At 38.9% G+C, this 24,763-nt stretch overlaps 1 protein-coding gene across 1 annotated transcript in view; it reads left to right on the plus strand.

Annotated features, from left to right (window-relative positions):
- Positions 1-24,763, plus strand: part of BCAR3 (BCAR3 adaptor protein, NSP family member) — an 89,115-nt gene that overhangs the window by 45,469 nt on the left and 18,883 nt on the right. The window contains exon 3 of the mRNA XM_009909883.2: positions 9,674-9,713. Within this exon, the coding sequence (XP_009908185.2) occupies positions 9,674-9,713 (40 nt within the window). The remainder of the gene's footprint in view (positions 1-9,673; positions 9,714-24,763) is intronic.

Genomic DNA, 24,763 nt, shown 5'->3' on the forward strand with positions numbered 1-24,763 from the left:
GAGTGACTTAATGCATCAATTTAAAGAATTCTGAAATTTCTTCTTGGTTTTAACTTACTGAAAAGCTCAGGCTTCAAAATAATTTTCCTTTTGCAATAAAACCAGTCCATATATAGTCTGTTAAATACTCATGCCTGTTTAAAATGTCATTCCATACCATTCTTTTTATGGGATCTAGTGCTATGGATTTTTAGTCTTTCTTCTGTGTAGTTTTTAAAAATAACTTTTTGAGACTAGACCTTTTTTTCTTAAATATTTAAAATGTATAGCATTGCATGTACTATTCCCATGGAAGAAAATGTTAAAAGTCACAGAATTGCTTTGAAATGGCCCTTTGCATTATTTTGAGAGAGCAGCTTTATCAAGAAGTAAACTGCTCCGACTCGATTTTGATTTTAATTCAGTGCTTATGCAGCTGGAGTGCGGAGGAAAAGGAGAAAGTGATGTCCCATCTGCCTCCAACCTAGAGCTACACATGAGCTGTTTTTCTTGAAGACTTAGTGGAACCCAGGGTACATTGGGGCTAACAACACACTAACCCTGTTTATTATTCTTGCCTTACTTCCTGGTTATAATTATGTATGACTCTTGAGAAAGAATTTTACTCTCAATAGCTAGCATTTCTTCTGGGAATCTGTTATCATTGGTATTTCATGCTTACAAAAAAGTAATTAAGGTTGGAAAAGGCCCACCCCAGCTTCTTTTTTTTTTTCCTCATAATGAGGACCGAGATGGGAAAGCTTCCTGCTAACATAAGAGAAATGCAGTGCAATGCAGTGGATCAGTTGAGGGCACAAAGATTGACAGCATTAGATTGTTGGATGACAGAGTTAAAGATTGAGAAAAGATAACCAAATGTTAACTTCTGAATTAGGATTTGTGGTTTTGCTGTACTCCATCACTATAAGATCTCTTGTTCTCAAATCTTGTGAAAGAAGGACAGTTCTTATTATAGGAGTTATGTGTGTGGAGTGGGTTTTGTATGCTTTTTGCTTGCAGCATACAGAATCAGGTTTTCTTCTCTCTCAAAAACAAGTCTTTCTTCTCTATACCCCATTCACTTTGCAAGAAGAAAGGGCCTCAGTGTGTTTAGTATTCCTCTGTCGCTGATCTCTGAGCTGTACCTGCTTACAGGAACTGGCTTTTTAACAGACTTTGATTTGCGTACTTTTAGAGAATGCAAGCAGCTGTTTAGAGAATGACTGCAGCTGTAAAAAGAGTATGGTGATACATCCTGAAATTGTATGTCTTCCTTCTCGAGAGCAATCGCTAACATTATTTGCAAGAGATGTTTTGTTGAGAGGCTGAAGTCTCCATATGAAATACATCTGTACTTGTAACTGATAACTTTCCTTGTCCTGAGAAGAACACTTTTGCAAAAGCAGTAAGAACAGAATGCTTGAGAAGATGTTAAAAAGTTCTGTCTAATCAGAATTAAAATATGTTGCTTTTTAAAGAGTAAGACACTCAAAGGATATTGTTAGTGCAGCCTGTGCACTAGAATTTGTGTCTTTACAACATAGCAGCACATGCTGTTCATGTGTTTGATCTTCCAGTTGCTTTGCTAAAACACTCACGGAATGCTAATAACTTCCAATTTTTGCTTTCTTTAGTTTCTACAATAGATCTTTATACACTCTGCTCTATGACCTAATAGCCCAGTTGTATTAGAGCAAAAGACACCGTCAACTGGGCAGCCAACAAATAATATAACAGCTTGAGTCTTGAGATGACTCTTGCACCTTTCATTAGTGTACTGAGAAGAAATCTGAGAGCACAATTCTGATTTTTTTCTTATGGTAAGCATTTTACTAAGGTATGTATTCTAATGCTTACAGTCATGTTGAAGTTAATTTGGTTAATTTAGTATAGGGAAAGTCCATGTTATCTTACCAGTATTTTGTCAAAAAAGCCCTGTAATTTTTATTTTTGTTTATATCAGGGTAGGAAGTACTGAGGCAGTATAACGTTCCATTCAGAAGTAAACCAGTCTTTCATTACTGTAATGGCCATTTAAAGCAACTAAAAGTGTGAACACATGTTTTAATCAAACCTTGTCATGAGACATTGTTCAAGCTAAGTGCTGTATTTGGTGTCAGTGGACCAGAACTGACAGTCATTAGGATTACAGTGTTCACGTGCACGTGCATCCAATTATACTGAAGTGTGACTCAAGACTTGTCATCATTGGTTTAATTATGACTATGACAACATTTTCAATAATTTAAAATTACCATTACAAGCTTTAATATATAAATACTTAATGGATAATTTCCTAGAACAAAAAATAAACCATAGGGAGAAGAACAGGAAAACCATAATGAATTGTGACATTCCTTAATGGAACTCTTATTTCCAGAAACCTTTCTCCTGTCTTAGGTTGTAGGTAAGTTGCATTACACTGCAGCCAAGATGAAGTGATTTATTTGTAGGACTAAGTACTGTGAGAATTTTTACATCTATGTGACCAGAAATAATATGTCTTTACAGAATTTCTAGTATCTTCTGGATTAGCATGGAAAAATAATGTTCTGGTGTACAAAAGAACTCTTCTAATGTTGCAGTAACTAATTTATACAGTTTAAGGGGAAATAAATAGAATAGAATAGAATAAACCAGATTGGAAGAGACCTTCAAGATCATTGTGTCCAACCCATCATCCAACACCATCTAATCAACTAAACCATGGCACCAAGCACCCCATCACGTCTCCTCCTAAACATCTCCAATGATGGCGACTCCACCACCTCCCTGGGCAGCCCATTCCAATGGCCAATCACTCTATGAAGAATTTCTTCCTAACATCCAGTCTAAGCCTCACCTGGCACAGCTTGAGACTGTGTCCTCTAAAATAACAGGATAAAATAAATATAAACATTAATTATAAAAATAAAATAACAGAATACACAAGAGATGAAGTCTCTTCACACCTGATAAGCACTTCTGAAAACGTAGAGAAATTACTTAACTTTCAGTGTAATGAGGTTGTGTTCTCTTCTCTTTGGTTTAGTAATAAATGCCTTTGCTAATTAGTTTAAGGGGAAAAGATCAACTTCTTGAGAAAGTTATATATCTGATTTTTACAGTTTCAAGAATCTGTTGTTAGAGAATCAGGCTAATAAAGGTGTGATCTTTACAATCAGTTTAAAGCATGGTAAAAGAAAGAAAAAAAGATGCTCCTTTCTCAGTACTGGTGATTCCTCTGTTGCCTGCGAAGTAATAGTAAAAAGCCCCAGCTTGTATTCCCGTTGAAACAAACTGACTTTGACACAAAATTAAGTTAAATTCAGTTTCATAATAGCTATGGTGCAAAATTGTAAATAGTCAAGAGGCCAGAAACGGCATCCAAATTTGCACAAGGTTGGCATTGTTGGTTTGTGTGTTCTTGGTTTGGTATTTTGGTTTGGTTTTTGTTTGGTTGGTTTGGGGTTTTTTTCCTCTTCATGATGCCTTGAAGAAATTTAATACAAGTTTCAGGATGGATAATTTAGGACAGTAGTTAAGTAGACAGAATTTCTTATGAGTAAGGTTACTGGTTGTTTTTTTAATGCAGTTTGTAGAGTAGCATGACTGTTTTAAGCCTGTAGTGTTTCTTCTTTGTCCAACTCAGACTTTTTGAAAAAGATATTGGATTCATAAAATATGTGCATGAGATACTTAGTATTTGATGGGAAGAAGGGTGAGTCAATTTTGTCCTTGCCATGTATGTATGGTCTGGGAATCTTTGGATATATTAGAAGTAACTGTGTAGTCACACAGTTGCATTAAATCATTATCTTCTCTCTCTGAGCTTTGCCCTAGAGAGTGTAGAAGTGCACCATATGCCAGAAACAATCTCTAAGTTTTCATTCTAATTAAAGCCTTCAAACTCTTGCAAAAGATGAAAATGTGACCAAAAAAAACCTTTAACCCAGAATGTATTGTATAAAGTAGCCCTAACAAGCTATCTACATACAAACACTAAAAATACGCTTAGTTTCTGTAGTTCTGAAAATATGATGAGTGTGTCCAACTTGCTAGACTTCAGAGTCTCAGATTGAGTACTGGTCAGCATGTCTTTATCCTCTTGTATTCCTGTGTCAGCTTTTTTTCCCATTATTTCAGATAAAACGCTATCATCTAGCATTGGACTTTCTATCGCTGCAGCAGATTTGTTCTGGAGCAGATTAGCTTATCTGGTCATTTAGTTCTATACTGTGCAAAATTTCTGATCTTCATAGCTCTATGTGTTTAGCTAGGTGAGACTTGCATACTTGTCTCATGTAATTTCCAGGAAAAATATAAATAATGGTGTCATTTTAAACTTGACTGGTACCACTGACAGTTATGGGGTGATTTCATCAGCATAAAGTTAAGCAGGCTTACTGTCCTCTGCAAGACCTTATCTTTGGAGGACAGGGCATTTGGAAAACAGCAAGGAGTTAGTCTTGAGGTGTAACTCTGTCAATGACTGGATCCTGAGTTCCTGAAACTTTTCCTTTCCTCTCCATGGTGTTACCACAATAGATGAGACCTGCTGGAGTCCTTGAGTTGACAGGAGATTTAAAAGGGGAAAGAGGTGGTAAGGCATGTTTGGTAAGCAGTGTGCTATTCAGGGATTTGCTTCTGCTTGTAAAAATTTGCAGTCTGTTCTGCTTCTCCAGGTGCTACAAATTCTGGCTTTCTTTGGGTTCTGAGAATGAGGTGTGTCAGGTATTTAGACAAATTTAATACTTATTCTAACTAGTGATTTTGAAAATGTTATGTTGGATAATTTTAGTTGAACAAGTGTCACTTTTTTTTTCAAGTGAATACATTTACAGCATATGGTTAGGGCCGCTTTGAAAATGATGACGTTTTATCAAGCTAATATATGAATATGTCAAGTAAAGTAAATATTTTATGTGTTCTCTGTGTGGAGAAAAAATAAATAAAACTTTTGGGGTTTATAGGATGCAGTGTAGGTCTTAAGGTATGAACATATTTGCAAGATACTCAACTTTTCGGTGCAATACCCAAAACTTCCTCTTGCTATGAGCTTTGTTTTCAAAAACTGTCTGGTGTGGTGTTTTTGGAGTTTGTGGTTGTCTTCTTTCAATAGGAGTAAGACAGGTGTGGTGAGTTTAGGGCAGTGTCTCATTGATTTCTTCCATGAACACATAAATGGTTTTTCAAAAGGAAGGATTCCTTAGATGTTGCCAAAGCTTTATGCTTTTTGTCACAGCATTTTCCATTCTTTTTCATGATGTCCTGTTTACATACGCACCTGCAAGCCTGGCTTGTCTGGTCTCGGGGCAAAGCAAAGCTATCCCCTAAAGCTGGGATGTTTGAAGTAGAAGGAATTCTCTGTTGTGTAAGATGAGAGTTTTGGGGCCAGTCTTATTTAGTATTTTCATCAATGATCTAGATGATGAGATGGAGTGCACCCTCAGTAAGTTTGCAGGCGACACTAAACTGGGTGGGAGTGTTGATGTGCTTGAAGGTAGGCAGGCTCTGCAGAGGGATCTGAACAGGCTGGAGCAATGGCTGAGGCCAGTTGTATGAGGTTTAACAAGGCCAAGTGCTGGGCCCTGCACTTGGGTCACAACAACCCCACAACTACAGGCTTGGGGGAGAGTGGCTGGAAAGCTTCCCAGCAGAAAAGGACCTGGTTGACAGCAGGCTGAACATGAGCCATCAATGTGGTCAGGTTACCAAGAAGGCCAACAGCATCCTGGCCTGTATCAGGAATAGTATGGCCATCAGGAGTAGGAAAGTGATCATGCTCCTGTACTTGGCAATGGTGAAGACACATCTTTAATACTGTGTTCCATTTTGGTGCCTTCATGACAAGAAAGGCTTTGACTTGCTGGATTTGGTCCAGGGAAGAAGGGCAGTATAGCTGGTGATGGGTTTGGAGAACAAGTCTTATGAGGAGTGGCTGAGGGAACTGGGATCGTTTAGTCTGGAGACTGAGAGCAGACCTCATTGCTCTCTACAGCTATCTGGAAGGAGGTTGAAGCAAGGTGAGTGTTGGTCTCTTGTCCCAAGTATCAAGTGACAGAACAAAAGGAAACAGCCTGCAATTGTAGCACAGGAGGTATAGATTGTATATTAGGAAAAGTTTCTTTACCGAAATAGTGTTTGGGCATTGGAATAGGCTGCCCAGGGAGGTGAGGGAGTCACCATCCCTGGAGGTGTTCAAAAAACATACAGACATGGCACTTTGGGACATGGTTTAATGGCCATGATGGTGTTGGGTTGACTGTGGACTTGATGATCTTAGAGGTGTTTTCCAACCTTAAAGATTCTGCAATTCTTTTGTGAACTTGCAGGTCATTATCCAGTTAGTCATAGCAGTTTGCATTTGTTTCCAGTGGTGTTTGAATGAGTCATGTCCATGGTGTTGTGCAGCTGTAGACAGAAGGGTGGAATGGTCTTAGGAATGTAGTAGAGGGGTGTGTGTGTGAAGCAGAAGCTGCTAAAGGATAAAATCACAGGATCTTTTGCTCTAGTTTACAGTACAAATAACATTGGTCTGCAGTACAAATACTTAAACACATTGTCTAGCATGCTCAAACTTGCAACTTCATACTTAAGATGTAGTGTATTTCGTAGAACTATAGAATGGTCTGGGTTGGAAGGGACCTCCAGAGGTCATCTAGTCCAACCACCTCTGCAGTGAGCAGGGACATCCTCAACTAGATCAGGTTGCCCAGAGCACTGTCCAGCCTCACCTTGAATATCTCCAGGGACAGGGCCTCAAATACCCTCCTGGGCAACCTGTTCCAGTGTTCCACTATCGTCATACTAAAAAACTTGTTCCTAACATCCAATCTAAATCTACTCTTCTCTAGTTTGGAATCATTGCCCCTCATCCTATCACTACAGGCCTTTGTACCCAGTCTCTCTTCCCCTTCAGGTACTGGAAAGTTGTTAGGTCTCCCTGGAGCCTTCTCTTCTCCAGGTTGAACAACCCCAGTTCCCTCAGTCTGTCCTTCATAGCAGAAGTGCTCCAGCCCCCTGATCATAGTCTTGGCCCTCCTCTGGACCTACTCTATCAGGTACATGTCCTACCTGTACTGAGGGCTCCAGACCTGGATGCAGTACTCCAGGTGAGGTCTCACAAGAGCAAAGTGGCAGAGTCACCTTACTTGGTCTGTTGGCCAAGCTGCTTTTAATGTGTCCAGGATGCCATTGGCTTGCTGGGCTACAAGCACACACTGTCTGCTCGTGTCCAGCTTCTTGTCCATCAGAATTCCCAAGTCCTTTTCCACAGGCTGCTTTCTATCACCTCAATCCCAGTCTGTATTGATAGAGGGTTGTTTTGGCCCAAGTGCAGGACCCTGCACTTACTCTTGTTGAACCTCATGAGGTTCACCTGGACCCACATCTCCAGCTTGTCCAGGTCCCTCTTAAATCTATGCAAATGGAGATATTTCAAAGACATAAACTGAAGAAGATCTCATCTGGTCTCTTTTAGCAGTTCTGTCTGTGTTAGCAGCCATACAGTGTCTTGGCACATGCGCAGTTTCTAAGGCTGCCTCTGTGCCTGTATTGTCTTTACTCTGATGTATTATTGGCACTGTTGAGAAGAGCCCCAATTCTTGTAACCTGTCTCCATTGAGGAGGTGCTCCAGCCCTCTCCTCATCTTCATGGCCCTATTCCTCTGGACCTGCTCCAGCAGTGTGATGCCCTTCTTATGCTGGGGGCACCAGGTCTGAATGCAGTACTCCAGGTGGGATCTCACAAGAGCCAGAGTAGAGGGGAAGAATCATTTACCTCCTCCTGCTGGTCTTACTCCTTTGGTTCAGCCCAGAACACAGTTGGCCTTCTGTGCTGCAAGCACACGTTGACAGCTCACATTGAGTTTTTCATCAACTGACACCCCAAGTCCTTCTCCTTGAGACTGCTCTCGAACCACTCCTTGTCCAGCCTATATTTGTGCTTGGGATTGCCCCAACCCGGGTGTAGGACTTTGCATTTACAGAACCACAGAATCGGCCAGCTTGGAAAAGACCTCAGAGATCATCAAGTCCAACCTATTACCTAATACCTAACACCTCCTGACAGCTAAACCACGGCTCCAAGTGCCACATCCCATCTTTTTTGAATGCCTCCAAGGATGGTGACTCTACCACCTCCCTCGGCAGCCCATTCCACTCTTTCTGTGAAGAACTTTCTCCTCACCTCAAGCCTAAACTTCCTCTGGTGCAGCTTCACCCCTCTGTGCTTCACCCCTGTTTTCTCCACTACATTTACACATATTTTCTGTGCATACACTTAATCAAGCTGCCCCTTCTTTGTCTGTTTGGTAGGAAAAGGTCTCAAATGCTGCAAATTGTATTTCCATTGATTTTTGACAGCATTGTTGTTACTTTTTTTTAAGCTAAGGTAAGAATGGAAGTTGTCCCTTGATGAATATTAGGATAATGTGAAATGGTTATCGATGATACGGCCTGAATGGTGGGTAGGGTTAAGAAATGGGAGAGCTCCATTTTGCCTTTGTGTAGATGCTCTGGATTAAAACCTCTTACAGAACCTGACTGAAAACTTTGAGTATAAAGTAATAACTTTGTTTCAGATAATATACAATTACATTCAAAACAACACAGGGAATTTAACTGTGTTCTGGATTGATTGATTCCAGCATCACTTGATTTCTACGTATCTGAAACTGCTGATGAGTTTTCCAGTGTTACATCATTGTAGCAGCTTCAAACAAACAGGATTCCATTTCTCAATTTACAGGGGCATATGCTGTCTGTGCAGCAAGTTTGATTGCTGTACCAAGCTCCTGATCCCTCTTTAAGTTTGCAAGGTTTTCATTGTGCCCGTTACATGTTTGTATTTAAGGCAGCACCGTGTATATCATCCCAGGTTCTCCCATGTACTGCTAGCTCTGTTAAGCTGATAGCTCTTAAATTTATTTCCAAAGGGTTTCATGTATATTTATTTTTCTCTCTATGGAAATAGTTGTAAATTGATCACAGGGCTCTTAACTTAGGCTTCACTTGTGCCCTTTTCCATCTGTATGTATAGAACACCTACAAAGAGGTATTTTCTTTTAAAAAGAGGGCAATGACTTGATTACCTGGCTTTCAAATAATTCTGATGTTGAAATTACCATAATGTTGAGAACTTAAGAGTGCAAGAATTGTATTTTATTTTTCCAAATGTAAAGTCAAACTTTCTGCTGTTATGAATCTATGCATTTTTTGCTTTGTTTACATAAGTATGTTTTAATTTCTGTTTTTTTGTGTTAGCAATGCTCTCTCAAAGCTATCAATAACAATAGCTTAAATGGGAAAACACACAAGCAAAGAAATAATTTAGAAGCCATTGGGATAGTTGTCTTTTAACTTTATTTGAGGCATTTTAGGTGGCAAGTACGTACCACAGTCTTCTGTTGAGATTTCAAGATTGTTTTTACTTTGCTTAAAACTGTATAATTATTTCCCAAATTAATTAGTAGTGGCTTCCCTACCTAACCTTCTAGAAAAGACCAGTGATTTATAGATGCGTTAAAAGTTAACCAGCATAGGCTATCTAGCTAAACCACACAGTTTTTAACTAGGATTTTAACATGCTCTAGTAGCTTATTGCTTATATGAATGCATCCCCTCAGTATGAGATTATATTTGCACTTACTATTTTTTTGTGTGTGTGTGTTTGTGTCCTTTCTTTCTCCCTTCTTGCCCTGTTTTCTTGCAGAGATCAGAATGTTTTGGATCCTACTTTGGAGTATGTTAAGGTAAGGTATTTCTTACCATCAAAGTATTTGATTTGGTATATAACCAGCATTGCCAGGGTGTTTCCAGTAATATGAAGTTAGATAGTGCTGCTGTCTATTATTATGTAAAAAGTAATTATATATGTCAGACCTGTTTTCTGTGTGCTTCAGTGAAATACTTGTGGGCATTGTGCTAAAGCATTTTTGTAGCATTGAGCATCTTTTCTGTTATGTCTACCTATGATTATACCTTTGTTAGCAGATTAAATAAATCTGTATTTCTTGCTTGTGGATTTCAAGGGAAAGATCATAAAAAGATCAGATTTAGGTTTATTGTTTCAGCAATATACTTAGTATTATTACAGTTAAAAATTCACTTCTGTTCCAAAAAGTAAATGGAATCCTGGCAAAATTGTAACTTCTGCTTTTCTTTTGTACAAGACCAGGGTGCTGGGGGAGGCGGGGGAGTGTATTTTGTTAGAGTAAATATTAGAGTTGAAATATTTTTACTCTGGAACATTAATAAATTAAAAAAAAAAATAGTGCTAGATTTACAATATAGAAGGCTTTGGAAGAAGGCTTGAAGATGTGTTTTTGTATTGGCAGTCTCTTGCAGCACTGTAATTTCCACCGAATTAGCACCTTTCAACATGTTTCATTTCAGTGAATATTATTTCTCAGAACCTTGAAAGAATCTGGCTTCTGTGTCATGTCTCTGAACAATGCCCTGCTTTAAGTGTTGAGCTTTATTCCCTGTCTTTTAGAAAACAGTAATCTTCTGAAAAGTGGTAAGCACAGATTATCCTTGAATGTAGGGTATCGCTGTACCTATTCATGTGGACAGCCTGAATTTGTGCTTCACGTTCAAGCTGGGGTGAGGAAGAGACTGAGGAGGGCTAGTCAATGGGGTTCTGCTGATAATGTTCCCTCTGTGGGTGTTTGTAGTTGAGGTAAACGAAGAGGTTTCCAGGTTGACCAAAGAAATAAACTAGGAGAATGTAATGCAGTGTTGAAAGGGGACTGCTAAAGTAAAGTGCTGAGCATTAATTTGCCTGAAAGTATGGAGGGATCCTTTGCTGGCCTTTCTGCCTAGGGTTGAGGTGGAGGTAGGAATTCGGGTTTGGAAGAAGAGAAGAGGAAGAGTGAAACAAGGGTTCATGCCAAGGGACTCTGAGGACTGCTACTGGAATTCAACTCTAAACAGTTAGCTCAGTGTTTCAAGGTCCCTGGCTTCAATCCCAGCCTAATGTTGGGTTATGTTAAAGTAGCAGAGACAGAGAAGGCCAAGAAGGCCTTCTGAGGAGTACAGCATAAAGCAGGGATGCCAAAGGCAACACTGGTGGATGTGTTAATTGCTCTAATTTACTGTACTGTGTCTTGCACTATGTTGTACAGAGTGCATTGTTACAGTTTTAATAACGTGACCAAGTAGAAGGCAGAGGTTTCATGTGCCAGTTCATCAATATGTGTATTTTCTCTTGTTGCAGCAAGTTCTGTATTATGAATGTGGTTTCTAATCTTTTCAACTTTTCTAGTAGAAGCTTGTCTTGGACTCTTGTCAATAGCAGTGGTGCTAAGCTTACTTACTAAAACTTTGATGTTGGGGAGCAGAGCCTGGGGAAAAGGCACTTAAGGAGAATACAGGGGTTATCGTACCCTCCTTTTCTCCTTTCAGTTTTTTTCTGTCTGTATCCCTGCCTTTAGTGAACTGTGAAATTGGTCCTCAGCTCAATGGTATTATAACAGGCATTCTAGACAAGAAGTCTTGAACTAAAATTTTGAAAAGCACACAGAAATATTTTCTAATAAATATAATCTTCCCAAATACTTTTGGCAGTTAGAGTCCAGGTTAGTAATAAAACTGATTTGCAAATGTATTCTTACACGATAAAATTACCAATAATGCTAAAAAGTGGACTCTCAGTAAACTGATAACAGATTAATCCTATGACTGTAAAAGATGTCCCTGAATTCATAACAACAGGATCTGAACGCTCCCTTTGGCTTAAGTTTTAGCAGGTATGTGTTCATTGTCTTATATAGCTTACCTCACAATAACTGTTACATGAATGTTTATAAACTTTTCAACTCCTTGAATAAATTATGGTGGCAGTCTTAAGCCGAGTATAAACTGCAGGACTCTAACCTACTGAAATTACAAAGATGAAAGACTAGATTTCTGTAGCATCTCACTGTGCTTGTACTAACATTGCCATCTGCACAAGTCTATTTGACATATTATGTGTGCATATTTAGTTTGAGCAAGCATGGTTGGTGCCAGTTGGGTAGGCTTTGACAGATGTTGCATAAATGGTGTTAAAAAATACTTTTAAGTGAAGAAAAGATAGTAAGAGAAGAAAGAAAATGAGCATTTTTTGGAGTCCTGTTTTGCTGATACCAAAGTTCTGAGAGAGGCATTCATATTTCTGAGGCACAGGAAAATATAGTTGGTATTGTCTCTAAAGACAGATAAGTCATTAACTGAAAACACATCAACTTGAGTGTTAGGCATGTATGATGTATCAAGCATACATCAAAATTAACACTAGAACAAGCTAATTCCACACAGTCTGGATACTGATTCTAGTTTCTTTCATTTTGATGTTCAAACTGTAAGGAGAAGAGAGACTTCAGATTAATTTGCCTTGTAAAAATTTGCATTAGGTTGAAAATAGTACATAGCACCCTGAGGGCTCTAATTGGCCATAAGTATGGCCTGAGCAGCCTCTGGTTGTATAAATAATTCCTTGTATTTAGAAGTACCCAGGACAGAGGAAAGGCAAAATAAAATGGATTTTATCCTGTTTTATTCTATTCAAGATACAAGACAGAAAGCACTGATTAGAAAATTAATCCTCTGAAGGCTTTTTAATTTTTAAGAATGTTCTATGCACTATAGTTTCTAATGCTTTAAATTATGTCTTAGAAATGTCAGTTTCCTACATCTTGAATATTGATGTATTAGTTCATTCAATATAAAGAGAGCTTATTATGCAAAAGCAAGTTCTAAGAGGGGGGAAAAAAAACCCAGCAAAACAAAAATGTAGTACTGATTTGCTGGAGTCTAAGTACTGAAGTGTTCATGCCTTCAACCCTGCCTTTGTCCTCACAGTGTTGCTGAAACCATGGTCACAGTTAAATGGCTCTTTCAAAAACAAAAAAAAAAGAAAAACCTTTTATGGTAGAAGTGAAAACAGGCCAGACTGCTTTGAGTCGAGCTGCTAACCAAGTCATGAAAGAGATTTAGGGACACAATAGCACGTTGTACTTCCTGTGAGATTTTTACAAGTTTTATGAGCCAAATAATAGATCCATTGGTAGTCTCAGCAGGTTCTTCCCACACCCTGAGTCTGCACATCCACAGAGCAGGCTCCTGCAGAGGAGAAAGGATCAAGTGCTGGCGGATTTGATTGTGTCAGAAAACTTCTAGTGAGTTGTTCTGATCAAATCTATGTGAACTAAAGATAGCTTTCTGTCCCATTCCTATTCACTGTAGATACTTTAGGATTTTTTAATAGAGGTCTATGCTGTAATCATTAAGGCTGTAAGAGAGTGGAAACAAATAATTTAATGTGTGCTAAAAATTACAGAAATGCTTATCAGTGATGAGTTGATGAGTACTATTATGGCCTGAGGTTTTGAAATTGTAGTTTATTCCATTAGTGGAAGGGGGAAAAAAAAATCTATGACTTGTCTGCTCAGCATGATCATGAGGGAAGTTTATATTTAGATCTGGACTTGAAAAAACTGTCACTGGTATAAGGAAGTTACAGCTGCAGGCAAACATTATTCCCTTGTGAAGTTCTGTTGAAGGAAGTTCTGTTTGTCTCAGCCCCATAGTGTTCATTTTCCCCTCTACTTTTACTCCCTGCATTTGTTAGGAAGGAAACAGTCGTAAATTATTATCATTTATGGTGGCTTTTGTGAGCACAACTAAAAATAAAATTTTGTTGATATTCTGGTATGTTGGTCATTATCTGTAGCTTGGCCAGGTAGGACAATATTTTGTGGGTTCGACTTCAGGAAACTTTGATCACACGATGAGGTGTGCTGATGCACAGTTTATGTAGATAACTGTACAGATTCATAATGTTGTGGACTGCAAATCAGATGTATGTGTGGGTATTTGACTCTTCTCCTTCTAATGGCTGTTCCAAGAAGATAATACGGTAAGAATGCTATCAGAAGCAAAGTTTGTATGGGTGTATGTATGTTTGGGAAAGTTCAGGGGGAAAAAAAGAAAATCTGTGTCAGTGTGATATTCACACTTTGGGGAAGAATTCTTCCTGATGACCCTGAATTTAATTGCAATGAGCCTTTTTCAGACTTGGAAATATATTAATGAAATCCCTACCCCACTAGGAAAGTTGCCAGCTAACTGCATCTCTGTTCATGAGCTGTTGCATATCACTGTTCTGTGGAGACTTGCTGGTTGAGATGCAAGTTGTGACTTGTGAGCAAAAAATGTATTGGGCTTCTGCATTGTCTGACAGTGTTAGACATTAAGTACCTGAAGGAATGCCTGACACTAAGACACCAAATGAGGATGAGGAGATTATTTTTGAATGTGTAGCTGGATTTATTGCTGTTCACCCCCCTTCCCCCACTTTTTTTTTTTCCCCAACTGCAGTAAGAGTGATGCCATAGCAAAAGACGGAATTATCAGATGTGATGTATTTTGTCAAGGGGAAAAGGACTGACTTTGCAGCTGACTTTGACTTTGCACATCTCTTTGTCGTCCATCAAGCACCAGTGATGTTCAGTCAGACAGATTTACCTTTTTGCCATGTTTCTCTACTTAGTAGGAACTGAAGCTTCACAAAAGCGCTTGCCTTTTGCATTCAAGCTGTATAATTCAGAAGGATAAGATCCTGTTAGAGCTAATCTAATGATAAATACGTCACACGATGAAAATGTTCCCGTTTGGTGCTTGACGAGTAGTCTCTAGTTAGACACTGCCCTCTTCTGGAGAGAGAACACTGCTGGTGTTTGTTGTTTTTTTCTCAATTCTGCTATCAAAATCAGTTTTTTTTGTAATAATTGTAACTTTTGTAGTCTGTCTCCTTTCTGATGGAAGCTGTTGGGTTTTTTTTTCTTTAGAAGCACAGAATTGGGGGGAGGAGGGAAGATTCACCATCTCCCCACCATTAAGTTATAGATGTAGGTCCTAGAGGGATCTTAAGAAATTTGTTGGGCAGTCTCTGATTTGTTCAAAATATTATGATTTGTTAAAAATATTATGATTTGTTCAAAATATTATGATTTGTTCAAAACCCTCAGCGAAGGAAACTTTGTGGCCTCCCAAGATAATTTGTTCTACTTCCCAAACTGGATTAGTCTAATGGACTTTTCATTATTACTGTGGAAGGGTTTTCCCTAAAATGGGATGTAAATCATAACTTTTTTGCACATATGTGTGATTTCTGTGTACATGTGAGTCCATACATGTTCTTTTTGCTATCTTGATATAATTTTCTAGTGGGTTAAGTTTCAGCTATTGCAATAAGATGGACAAATCATCTTGTCTTGTACTTTAAATCTCCTAGTAGTCAAGTTTTGGTTAATACTTTTTTTTCCTCAGCTGATAGGAGGCTTGTCTTTTACAGTGTGTGCTATTTCTTTGCTGAGAAGGGACAACTATTTCTTTACATATATATGATATTCCTAAAAGCTTTCAGCATGTCAAAAAAGACGTGACTTAGGTAGTTAAAATTCGGCAGCTCTCAAGTAGTTAAATTGCCCTAAAACCATTATGAAAATCTTGTCCTATTTATTTGGAGTTAATGAAAACTCATTTGTTTGATACATAATTAGTGCTGGAATCTTACACCCAGATTTCAGTATTTCCTCATGTTGAGTTTTGTTAGACCAACAGGCTAGTCTCTGAAAAGACTTAGCATTTCTGCAGTCTTTTGGGTGCAAAGTGATGAAGGTGCTGTTTTCAGTAAATGTGCAGCTCTTCAAGACAATGCACTGTTTAGTCTACTGTCCTAGTTCATGTTTTTCTAGCAGAGAGCTTCCAAAGTTAGCCTGCTACTGTTTGAGGCTTTTTGTTCTTTCCCAGCCCCCAGTTCCTGAATGACCTGATTAACTCTTAAGATCTGTGGTTTTGTTTTGGTTTTGTGGATTGGGGGGTGAGGGGTTTTTGACGTTGTTTTTGTTTGCTTATTTAAGGGATTTAAGGGACTTTGTGTGTGCCTGTGTGTTTTGTTGGTTTAGTTTGGTTTTTTGTTTTGGTTTGCTTTGGGTTGTTTAGCGTTAGGGTTGTTTTGTTTGGGTTGTTGGTTTGGTTGTTTTGGTTTTTTTCCCTTGTGAATGACAAACCTAAGGATTCAGTCAAGTGGATAGTGTCTTTCTAATGATTCTAGTATTTATTATGAAGTCTTTTAGCACTGGCTTTTGCATTTCCTTCTGATGCTGGAACGGAATTTAGAGTATTTTGCTTATGGAGCATTTTCTGTAGTGCTGAGTATGCTTTGGTAAATGATGTTGAAAATTCTTAGAGCAGCATGCATTCTTTCTATTTGCATGCTAATGATTAATCTTACATCTGACCTATCATGAATTTGACCCTGTTAATGTTCGTATTCTACTTCTGATATTCTTCCCATATATTTCAGCTTTTTTATATGCATGTTAATAGGTGCATATAAATACAAAAGGTATGAGTGCCACACAGGATTTTACTCCTTTTCATGTGAGGCATTTAAACTGTTAGTAACAGCATAGATCTAACTAGTCTTTTGTGTTGCCGAGCTGCCTCTCTTACGCAGAATACTTATTTTTCTGTTCATTTTGGGGGCATTCAGTATTATTCCACTAAAACTGTGCCTTGATGATTTTGGATCCTTTTCATAATTTTGAAGATGGTTGAATAGCAAAAAGTGACTTGGATATGAAAACGTGTATGCATTAAAAAAAAATAAGATAAGGTTTTGCTATAAAGGGGTTAAATATATGTAAGCATAGGAACCACAAGGGGGAGTGAGTATGTAGCTGGTGGAAGGCAGATTATAAGCGTTCCAGGAGCTCTCACTGTAAAGCCCATGGAGGTAAAGCTCCTAATTTCTTGAAGCTGTGTTCATAGATGATAATTAGAGTAAGACTAATACACTGAGTGTGTTTGTACATCTTACTTCTTTTCGGAGACATACTGTTCAGGTACAGTTTGGCCTGTAGAGAGGATAGCAGAAGAAGCATGAGTACCTTTCAGTTGAGATGCCATCTTTTAATGTGTTCTGGCAAAGGAGTGGATTTACCTGAGCTTTTCTGTGTTAGGCACAATTAAGAACTGAGCATCTGCACAAACGAGAGAGTATAAAATGTTATGTTGGCTGTTTAGAATACCCAGAGGTTGTTTGCATCCATGCCCTCAAATCCTTCTGTTGTAAAATGTTGAAAGGGAGGTATGTGAGCCGAGATGAGCTTGCCACTTTTGCTTCATCAAAGTGTGTTGTGCAAAAATGTGAGGGGCAGGCAGGCCTCTTGAATTCATACATGCTGATAAAGGAGTTCAAAAAACTGAGCTCTGGCAGAGCCCAAGTGACTTGTGAGTTTTATTTTCAAGTGCTACACGCCCTAAATCCCCCTTTGTATAGAAGTATTTTAGGGTATTCAGGAGTTCTAGATAAACAGTTGATTTTGAAGTGCATCCACTTACCCTGGTGAAGTATTTTTGATCTTTGAATTTTATTTGGAATTGGTGTAAATCTCAGACCAACAAGCACTTTACCTTGACAGGGCTGGGAAGGCTTTGAAAACAGAAATCTGTAGTTATCAATTGTGTTAATGGCTTATTTTTGTAAGTGAGAGAGCTCTTATATCAAGTCCAACAAAGCTGAAGTTAGACTAAGGACAGCTAAGGCAGCAGGGAAGAGAAGGTAAGAGCCTGAAGTTGTGAACTACTTCTGAACAAAAAGAGATCCATGCCTTTTTCACAGCTTCTTTCTTTCCTCTCCCCTCCCCCCATCCCCAACCCAGGGAATACAGTGAAGGAAAGATGGGTGAGACATTAAAATATTGCTTTATATGTATACATGGGTTGACAGTAGATGGAGCTCAAGAATATGTATACTAGTTTTTGGTAGGATGAATAAAACCTGCTGGTGGCTTCTTAACAGGAAGATGTCTTGTAGGAAAAACAGGCCTATTACCATGTGACTTCAAAGTTTGTATGTTTTAGTTATAAAAGGTCAGATTTTTCAAAGGTATGCCTTAAAGTGCAAATTAAGATTTAGCATAAACAGGTTGGGTGCATATTTCTTGTAGCTGCCAATCTAGGGTTTTATGAGTCAGATTTTCAAAGCATTTGAAGCACCATTGAAAACTAAACAGATGCAAATTCTGTTTTCTCACTATTCCTGTACAACTGCAGTGTATTTCTGGCTTTGCCTCACAAAACTGCCATAGAAAGGAGGAAGAAATTATGCTGACCTCTCCCATACCACACCTGTCCAATGCAAATAAGTATGATTACCTTTGCAGCTGTTTCTATTGATTTATGATCAGAAGCTGCACCCCCAGCAGCCTGCAGGAAGTAGGTTTATAGAAGAGAATATGAAAGAGTCAGTTCTATTAGGAATTGACACAGGAATGGTAGGACTTGAGCTCAGTGGTGGGGACTACATGCACCTCTAGAGATTTGAATTAGGAATTGACACAGGAATAGCAGGACATGAGCTCAGTGGTGGGGACTACATGCACCTCTAGAGATTTGAATTAGGAATTGACGCAGGAATAGCAGGACATGAGCTCAGTGGTGGGGACTATGTGCACCTCTAGAAATTTGAATTAGGAACACAAAGTAAACAATACTCGCTGACAGTGTTGTCACCCCCTTTATACTTATTCTGCACTTTAAAAAGTGTTTATCTATGAAGAGTTGGGCACTACCTGTATTTGGAGGCATCTCCCACAGAACTTTGTTAAGAGATGATGGGCTGTGTCTGAAGGACTATGTTATTAAGACTAAATGGTAATGGACATTGTAAAGATGTTTGTGTGGACGAATAATTTATCAGATGCTGTCTTCCATTTCCTGGCTTTTTCTTCCATTACAAAGAAGCAATAGATAGAGAAAAGTATTAAATGAAGAATGCTTCAATCTGAAGATTTAAAGGTTGTCATTGTCTTGGAGGCTTTTCTTTCAAATTTCATTCACATTGAACTTTGTTACAGCCTTGCAGGTGCCACTTTATAGCCATGGGCATGCACAAGCACAGTCAGATTGTGCATATGTACTGTGTTACCAGGACATTGCTGTATTCCATATGGCATCCTTAGTCCGGTGAGCAGTGTACTCTGGATTGGCTACATGCTGTACCAAATCAGACTGATGATCTTGACCTTTGTATGGCACACCATACCTTCTTTCATTTACAGCTGCCTTTCTGCCTGGATTGTTTACTTTTGTTTAGTGGAGAGAAATCTAAAGCATTATATGTATTTCACTGAATATTGTTAGGCTTAAATGCTTAAATTATTTCTGATGTAGTATAAAATAACAGTGGCAAGCCACGAATTCCCTCATCTAATTTAGGCTGACATTATTTCACTGCAACGTGAAATCTGAGATCATAAGTCTGTGTGTGAATTACAAGCAGTTCTATGAATATGAGTGGTACTTGGTTCAAAGTAGCTTCTTGTACATCTGTAGACTGTTTGATAACTTCAGACTGCTTGTGATTTTTTGAAGTGTTTATATTGTTACAGAGTTTGGTTGCTTTACTCCAGCCATTTACAACTTTGAGGCTGTAGTGTTTTGGTGGTGGTGGTGGTGGTGTTTCCTTTTTTGATGATGAGATTAAAAGAAATGAAATCACACACACACACATTTTCCCCAAGAAATTACCCCTATATGCTGTCTTGTTTAACCTGTACAATTAAAGCAGACTAAGAGGATTTCTCCAAAGCAGGTTTGTACGCCCCAGTGTGAAGGCTTCAAACTCCTGTATATGCATTGTACTGTGAGTGGAGCTGGACACTGTTTAGGTGTGTCATGGGAGCAGTCCAAGCATGCAGCGCTAGTAAGTGTAATTTAAATGAAGCCATGAAAACACCCTAAGTAACTCTAGAGACTTTGTAACAGCACAGATGGGGTCAACAGAGACACGTTAATTTGTCTTACTAATGGGACTTTAGGAACTGACCACAGAATATATGATCACGTGGCCTCACGATCACATGACCTTAAATTCTGTTTACTTAGGCATCCTTTATTAATAAACTTCCTTATCATAATCATTCATTCTTAGAAACAGATTAGGGGATTATCAGATATTTCAAGATTCCTGGCAAGAATCTTTTGCGTAAAATAAATAAAGCTGATGGTTGATCCTTTGATGCTGGAAAGCATTAGAAATACAAATTTTCTGCTAAGTTAATCTATTGATGTATTTGATGTTTCTAAGGTGCAAAAAACATAGTTTGTTTTTCATGTGCAGACTCTAAGAACCTGAAGTAGCAGCAAAAAATTGCAGGACAGGAGAGTGTAAGCATGGCTAAACCATGATTTGGTTCTCTGAGTCAGTATTCACAAATGTAAGTCTTATCTACATGTAAACTGTAATTTGAAGCAGCTTGAAAGCTTTTCTCAGCCATGCTGACTGAAAACGGCTCCATGATAGCCAGCAGTGCAGCAGCTGTCATACTGTCACCCAGAGGTTTCTCACTCATTGGGATTCCTTCCAGTAGTCTTAGTTTTCAGACTGCTGTAACGTAGTGTCTTGCAAAGGTTCTGGCTCTGAAGAATGTCACCCATTTGTTGAACTGTATGTGCAAAAGTCATGTTAAACTTTTAATAAAAACAAAAATCCCATTAGTTTAGTTTAATTACATTCACTATCTAAATAAAGCATACTCCTTCCTACCACTTATACTGCTGATAAAAAGTCTTAGCAGCTGCTGTATAAAATTGTATAGTATTATTTCTTGCAGTTCCTTATTTCAGGCTTCCTCACAACATACGTGATTCTTTACTCCATTACAGACAGGAAGTAAGGAACTAGGAATCACCATTTGTAATTTATGCCCTGCTGTTCATGTTGAGCTGTGGATCTAGCAAAGCTTTTTCACTGCTGCCTAGTAACAAGGCTTTCAAATGAAAAGTAGACTCAGCCACACTGAATACATACTAGGCAAAATTTACTTTCCAGATGGAGCTGCACTGCTCCCATTGAAGGGGCAGATTGTGCCTACAATCCAGGGAATCTGCTGAAGATAAGACTTGATAGAGGTAGATAATGGCTGGATTTGATGTACTCAATGGTCTTAAAGGTATTTTCCAACCAAAATGATTCTATGCTCCTATGTTCTTAGTGGGGAAAAGTCTGGAGGGGGAATCTAGGTCCTGTTGAAAAGTGCTGGGAAGATGATCCACATGCAAAAGCTTCTTTCTTTGCCTCCCTTGTGCTCTTTACTACTTGTTTAAGGGGAAGGAACCCTACTGAGAATTATATCATACAAACTAGACCAACAGGATCACAGGATGTTAGGGGTTGGAAGGGACCTCAGGAGATCGAGTCCAACCCTCCTGCTAGAGCAGGACTACAGAATCTAGCACAGGTTGCACAGAAATGCATCCAGATAGGTCTTGAAAGTCTCCAGAGAAGGAGACTCCACAGCCTCTCTGGGTAGCCTGTTCCAGTGCTCCGCCACTCTCACAGTAAAGAAAGTTTCTCCTTGCGTTGGGGTGGAACCTCCTGTGTTCAGCTTATGCCTATTATTCCTTGTCCTATAACAAGGTACCACCAAAAAGAGACTGTCGCCTTCATCTTGATGCCCACCCCTCCGATACTTATAGGCATTGATAAGATCCTCTCTCAGCCTTCTCAGGTCTCTCAGTCATTCTTCATAGGAGAGATGTTCAAGTCCTTTAATCATTGTTGTAGCTCTCTGTTGGACTCTCTCCAGCAGATCCCTGTCTCTCTTGAACTGGGGAACCCAAATGCCAGTAAGTATCCCTTGGGTAAACATGTCATATGAGAAGCTGCAAAAGTAATAGGTCTTTCTGTAAGACATGAATGTATGTATGAAGTTATCCAGGCATGGGAAATATGCTGATGTTAGCTAGTGAATGACAGTAGTGGATGGATTTGCAATCTAGAACCTAACAAAGTAGGACAATATGAATACTTAAAGGATTCTGTATTGTCACAAGTATCTTATCATGCTGCTGGGGGGGCTTGGGTGTTGGTATTTTCTTTCTATTTGAGGGCCTAATTTTGAACTCCACTACAGTTGCCACTACCATTCTCAACTTTTTTTTTTCATTTGCTTTTTTTTAAGTTGGGGATTTTATTCTTGGTGACGATTGAGAACTTCTGTCTAAATTCCAGTGTAGTTTTACTTATTGTTAGGTCATAATGATTTAAAAGCAAATAAACAAAAAAAAACCCCACACCTCCATAAAGAACCCCTCTCCTTTTTTGGAACTTGCTTCTAATTCTTGTCAGAGCAAAAGTTGCCCATCTTATCTTGTATTGCAAAAACCAGTTGGTTTCTGCTGCCAAAGTACATCAGTAGTACTAATAGCCCTTCTTTTCACCTGCCTTAGTTTTGAGTTGTCTAGGTAGTTTCTGCTCTTGACATTCCAAATGAAACCTTGGTGTGTTGTGCAATGGTGCTAACGCTTTCCTGTCACCATTACAAAGCAGAAATACCTCTACTGGTGAATTTGTGAATTTCATTTACCTTTTTGTAATTTCCACACACCCCATTTCCCCTCCATCCCACTTGCATTGCTCATTTTATATCTTTTCTATGCTCAGTGTTGCTTCTTAGCTTATGCACCAAGTCCCACTGCTTGATGTAGGCACTGAGGCCACACAAGGGGCAGTGTGGGATGGAAGTTATGATTGTGATGAGAAGTTAGGATTAGATGAGAAGTTATACCTTGCAGGTAATGAGGATATCAGTAAGCATTTAATATGCGTACCCTCCTAATTATGGAATGCATTTGTAGCTGATGGAAAAAGTAACTCTTCCTTTTAACCATTTCTTAGTGCTAATTAATTCTACACCTGTGACTTCTGGACTTGTTGGTACCATCTAAGTTATAAATGACTGGTCTCATCAGTGTTTATCTTTTTAAGTGTTACAGGTTTTCTTCCATACCTTGATCCAGTGCATTTTGTTTCCTTTCACCAAGTCTGTTAGCTGGGCTGCTAGGGGGAGGTGAGGTCTTGTCTCTAACACCTGTTATAATTACACAAGTTATTTGCCTTTTTCTGCCTCTGCTCTTGAAAGGGCCTTGAGGTATGTAGGACAGATTCTTTACTGATGAGTGGTTTACTGGTCAGTAAGCTACGGAGCATGCTTCCCCACTGACCAGAATTGCAGGAATAAATGAAAAGTACTGCTTTTTATTTTGTCTTAGTGCTTATTTTGCCAGTACAGAGATGTTCTTGAATTCAGTTCTTTTTGTAGCAGTTAGTACAATCCCTTGGGACTATTGCCAAAATAAAGCTGCCCACTTTTAGCTTAAAATATTAAAGGTACTTTGGTTGCACCACTAATACTGACCATGGTGACAGTGTTGGTTTCTTGCTGTGTATTCCAAGGGCTGCTTGCCAGAAGCTTCTTAATTAAAAATAAACAGATTTATTGTTTTCCTTGGTTACCTAAGCTCTAAGGATGTAATTCTTAGTTGAGTATGAAGAGAACAGTAATCACCTGTTTTTCCTCTTAGGTTTTTTTTCTATTATGTGTTTTAAGTGTATATTATTGATGATACAGATAGAGATGCAGCATGATTCAGCTAGAGCAACTAATAAAGCTTTTATCAGCACAGGGAGGCAGTCAGGTATTGTGTCACATAAATAAGAGAAGTTTGCCTTGAGCTGGTTGCTTAAATACCTCTCTGAACTGGGGAATCCCAAGATAGAGGAGCTAGGATTTCACTGGTGAGTGAAACAGATCACATGAGGATTCTGGCACTCTCTGTATGGCATGCTGGAAGTAAGCGTGCTAGCAGCCACTGAATTGGTAGTATCAGCTTCAGCTGTGGGAAGTGTCCTGGACTGATATGTGAGTAGGGGACTGTAGCAGATCTGTCAGGCAGTGGCGATACGAAGGGAGCGTGCTAAATCTCTGAACACTGCTAGTAGTGATAGTTGTCTTCAGTCCCGAGGAACCCCAAGCAGCAAAACCGAAAATGCCGAAGGGTTACAATGTTTTTCAAATGCTGATTGCAGCTCTTTGCTGCTTTTATCATCGTAAGTCTATTATCAGAGTCAAGGTAGGTGACCTTTTCCAATGACATAAATGCAGTGTGCTAGTCAGTAATGCGTCTACTTTTTGCTTGAAGTGTTTGTTTTTATACAATGCTTGGGTACAGTGTGTTTCTCTGTCTTTAGAATTGACTGTTGGCTCAGAAGCTCAAACCTTCAGTTTTATGAGCCTGAAGCTGACAATCTTTATGTTCAGGGACCAAGTTAAAAATGCTGTGGATTGGAAGTTGCTGAACAGAATTTTAGCAAAGCTTCAATCTTTCAGAATCTTAACTGATCAGACCACTTGGTTGCCTAGCTTTTTCACCTACGTCCTGAAAGCATAGGCAATTCTGCTCAGAAGTTAGTTGGTTTGGGTTTTTTTTAAACACTTCAGATAATCTGGGACATGTCCTTATATTTTAGACCTTTTAAAATTACAGAATATACAATCATATGGAATGGTTTGGGTTGGAAAGAGCCTTTAAAGATTACCTAGTCCAATCCTTTTACCATGGGCAGGGACATCTTTCACTTTATGCAAAAATGCACCATGTGCACTATATGCAGAGAAAAAGCTTTTATAAACGTTTTGAGTGAGGAAAGTGTCTAAGTGACTTGGGAATTGAAATGTCATCAAGTAGGTTATCTAACTACTTTTGAGGATCTGTGAGCTACACCTTTTAAATCTTCTAAGATTTATGGTTTCATTGTTCTTTGAGTAACAAAGTGTCAGCTCTGTAATGTAATGTATATAAATTTTCTGGAGTCCTTGCAATGAAGATGATGTGAAGGTTGCCATCTTCTGGCTGAGTGGCTTTCAAACTTTGGTGAAGGCACTTAAAAGTTGGGAACAGCTGCTGC

The sequence above is a fragment of the Dryobates pubescens genome, chromosome 11 (genome assembly GCF_014839835.1).
Source record: "Dryobates pubescens isolate bDryPub1 chromosome 11, bDryPub1.pri, whole genome shotgun sequence".
In the NCBI taxonomy this organism is placed as follows: Eukaryota; Metazoa; Chordata; class Aves; order Piciformes; family Picidae; genus Dryobates; species Dryobates pubescens.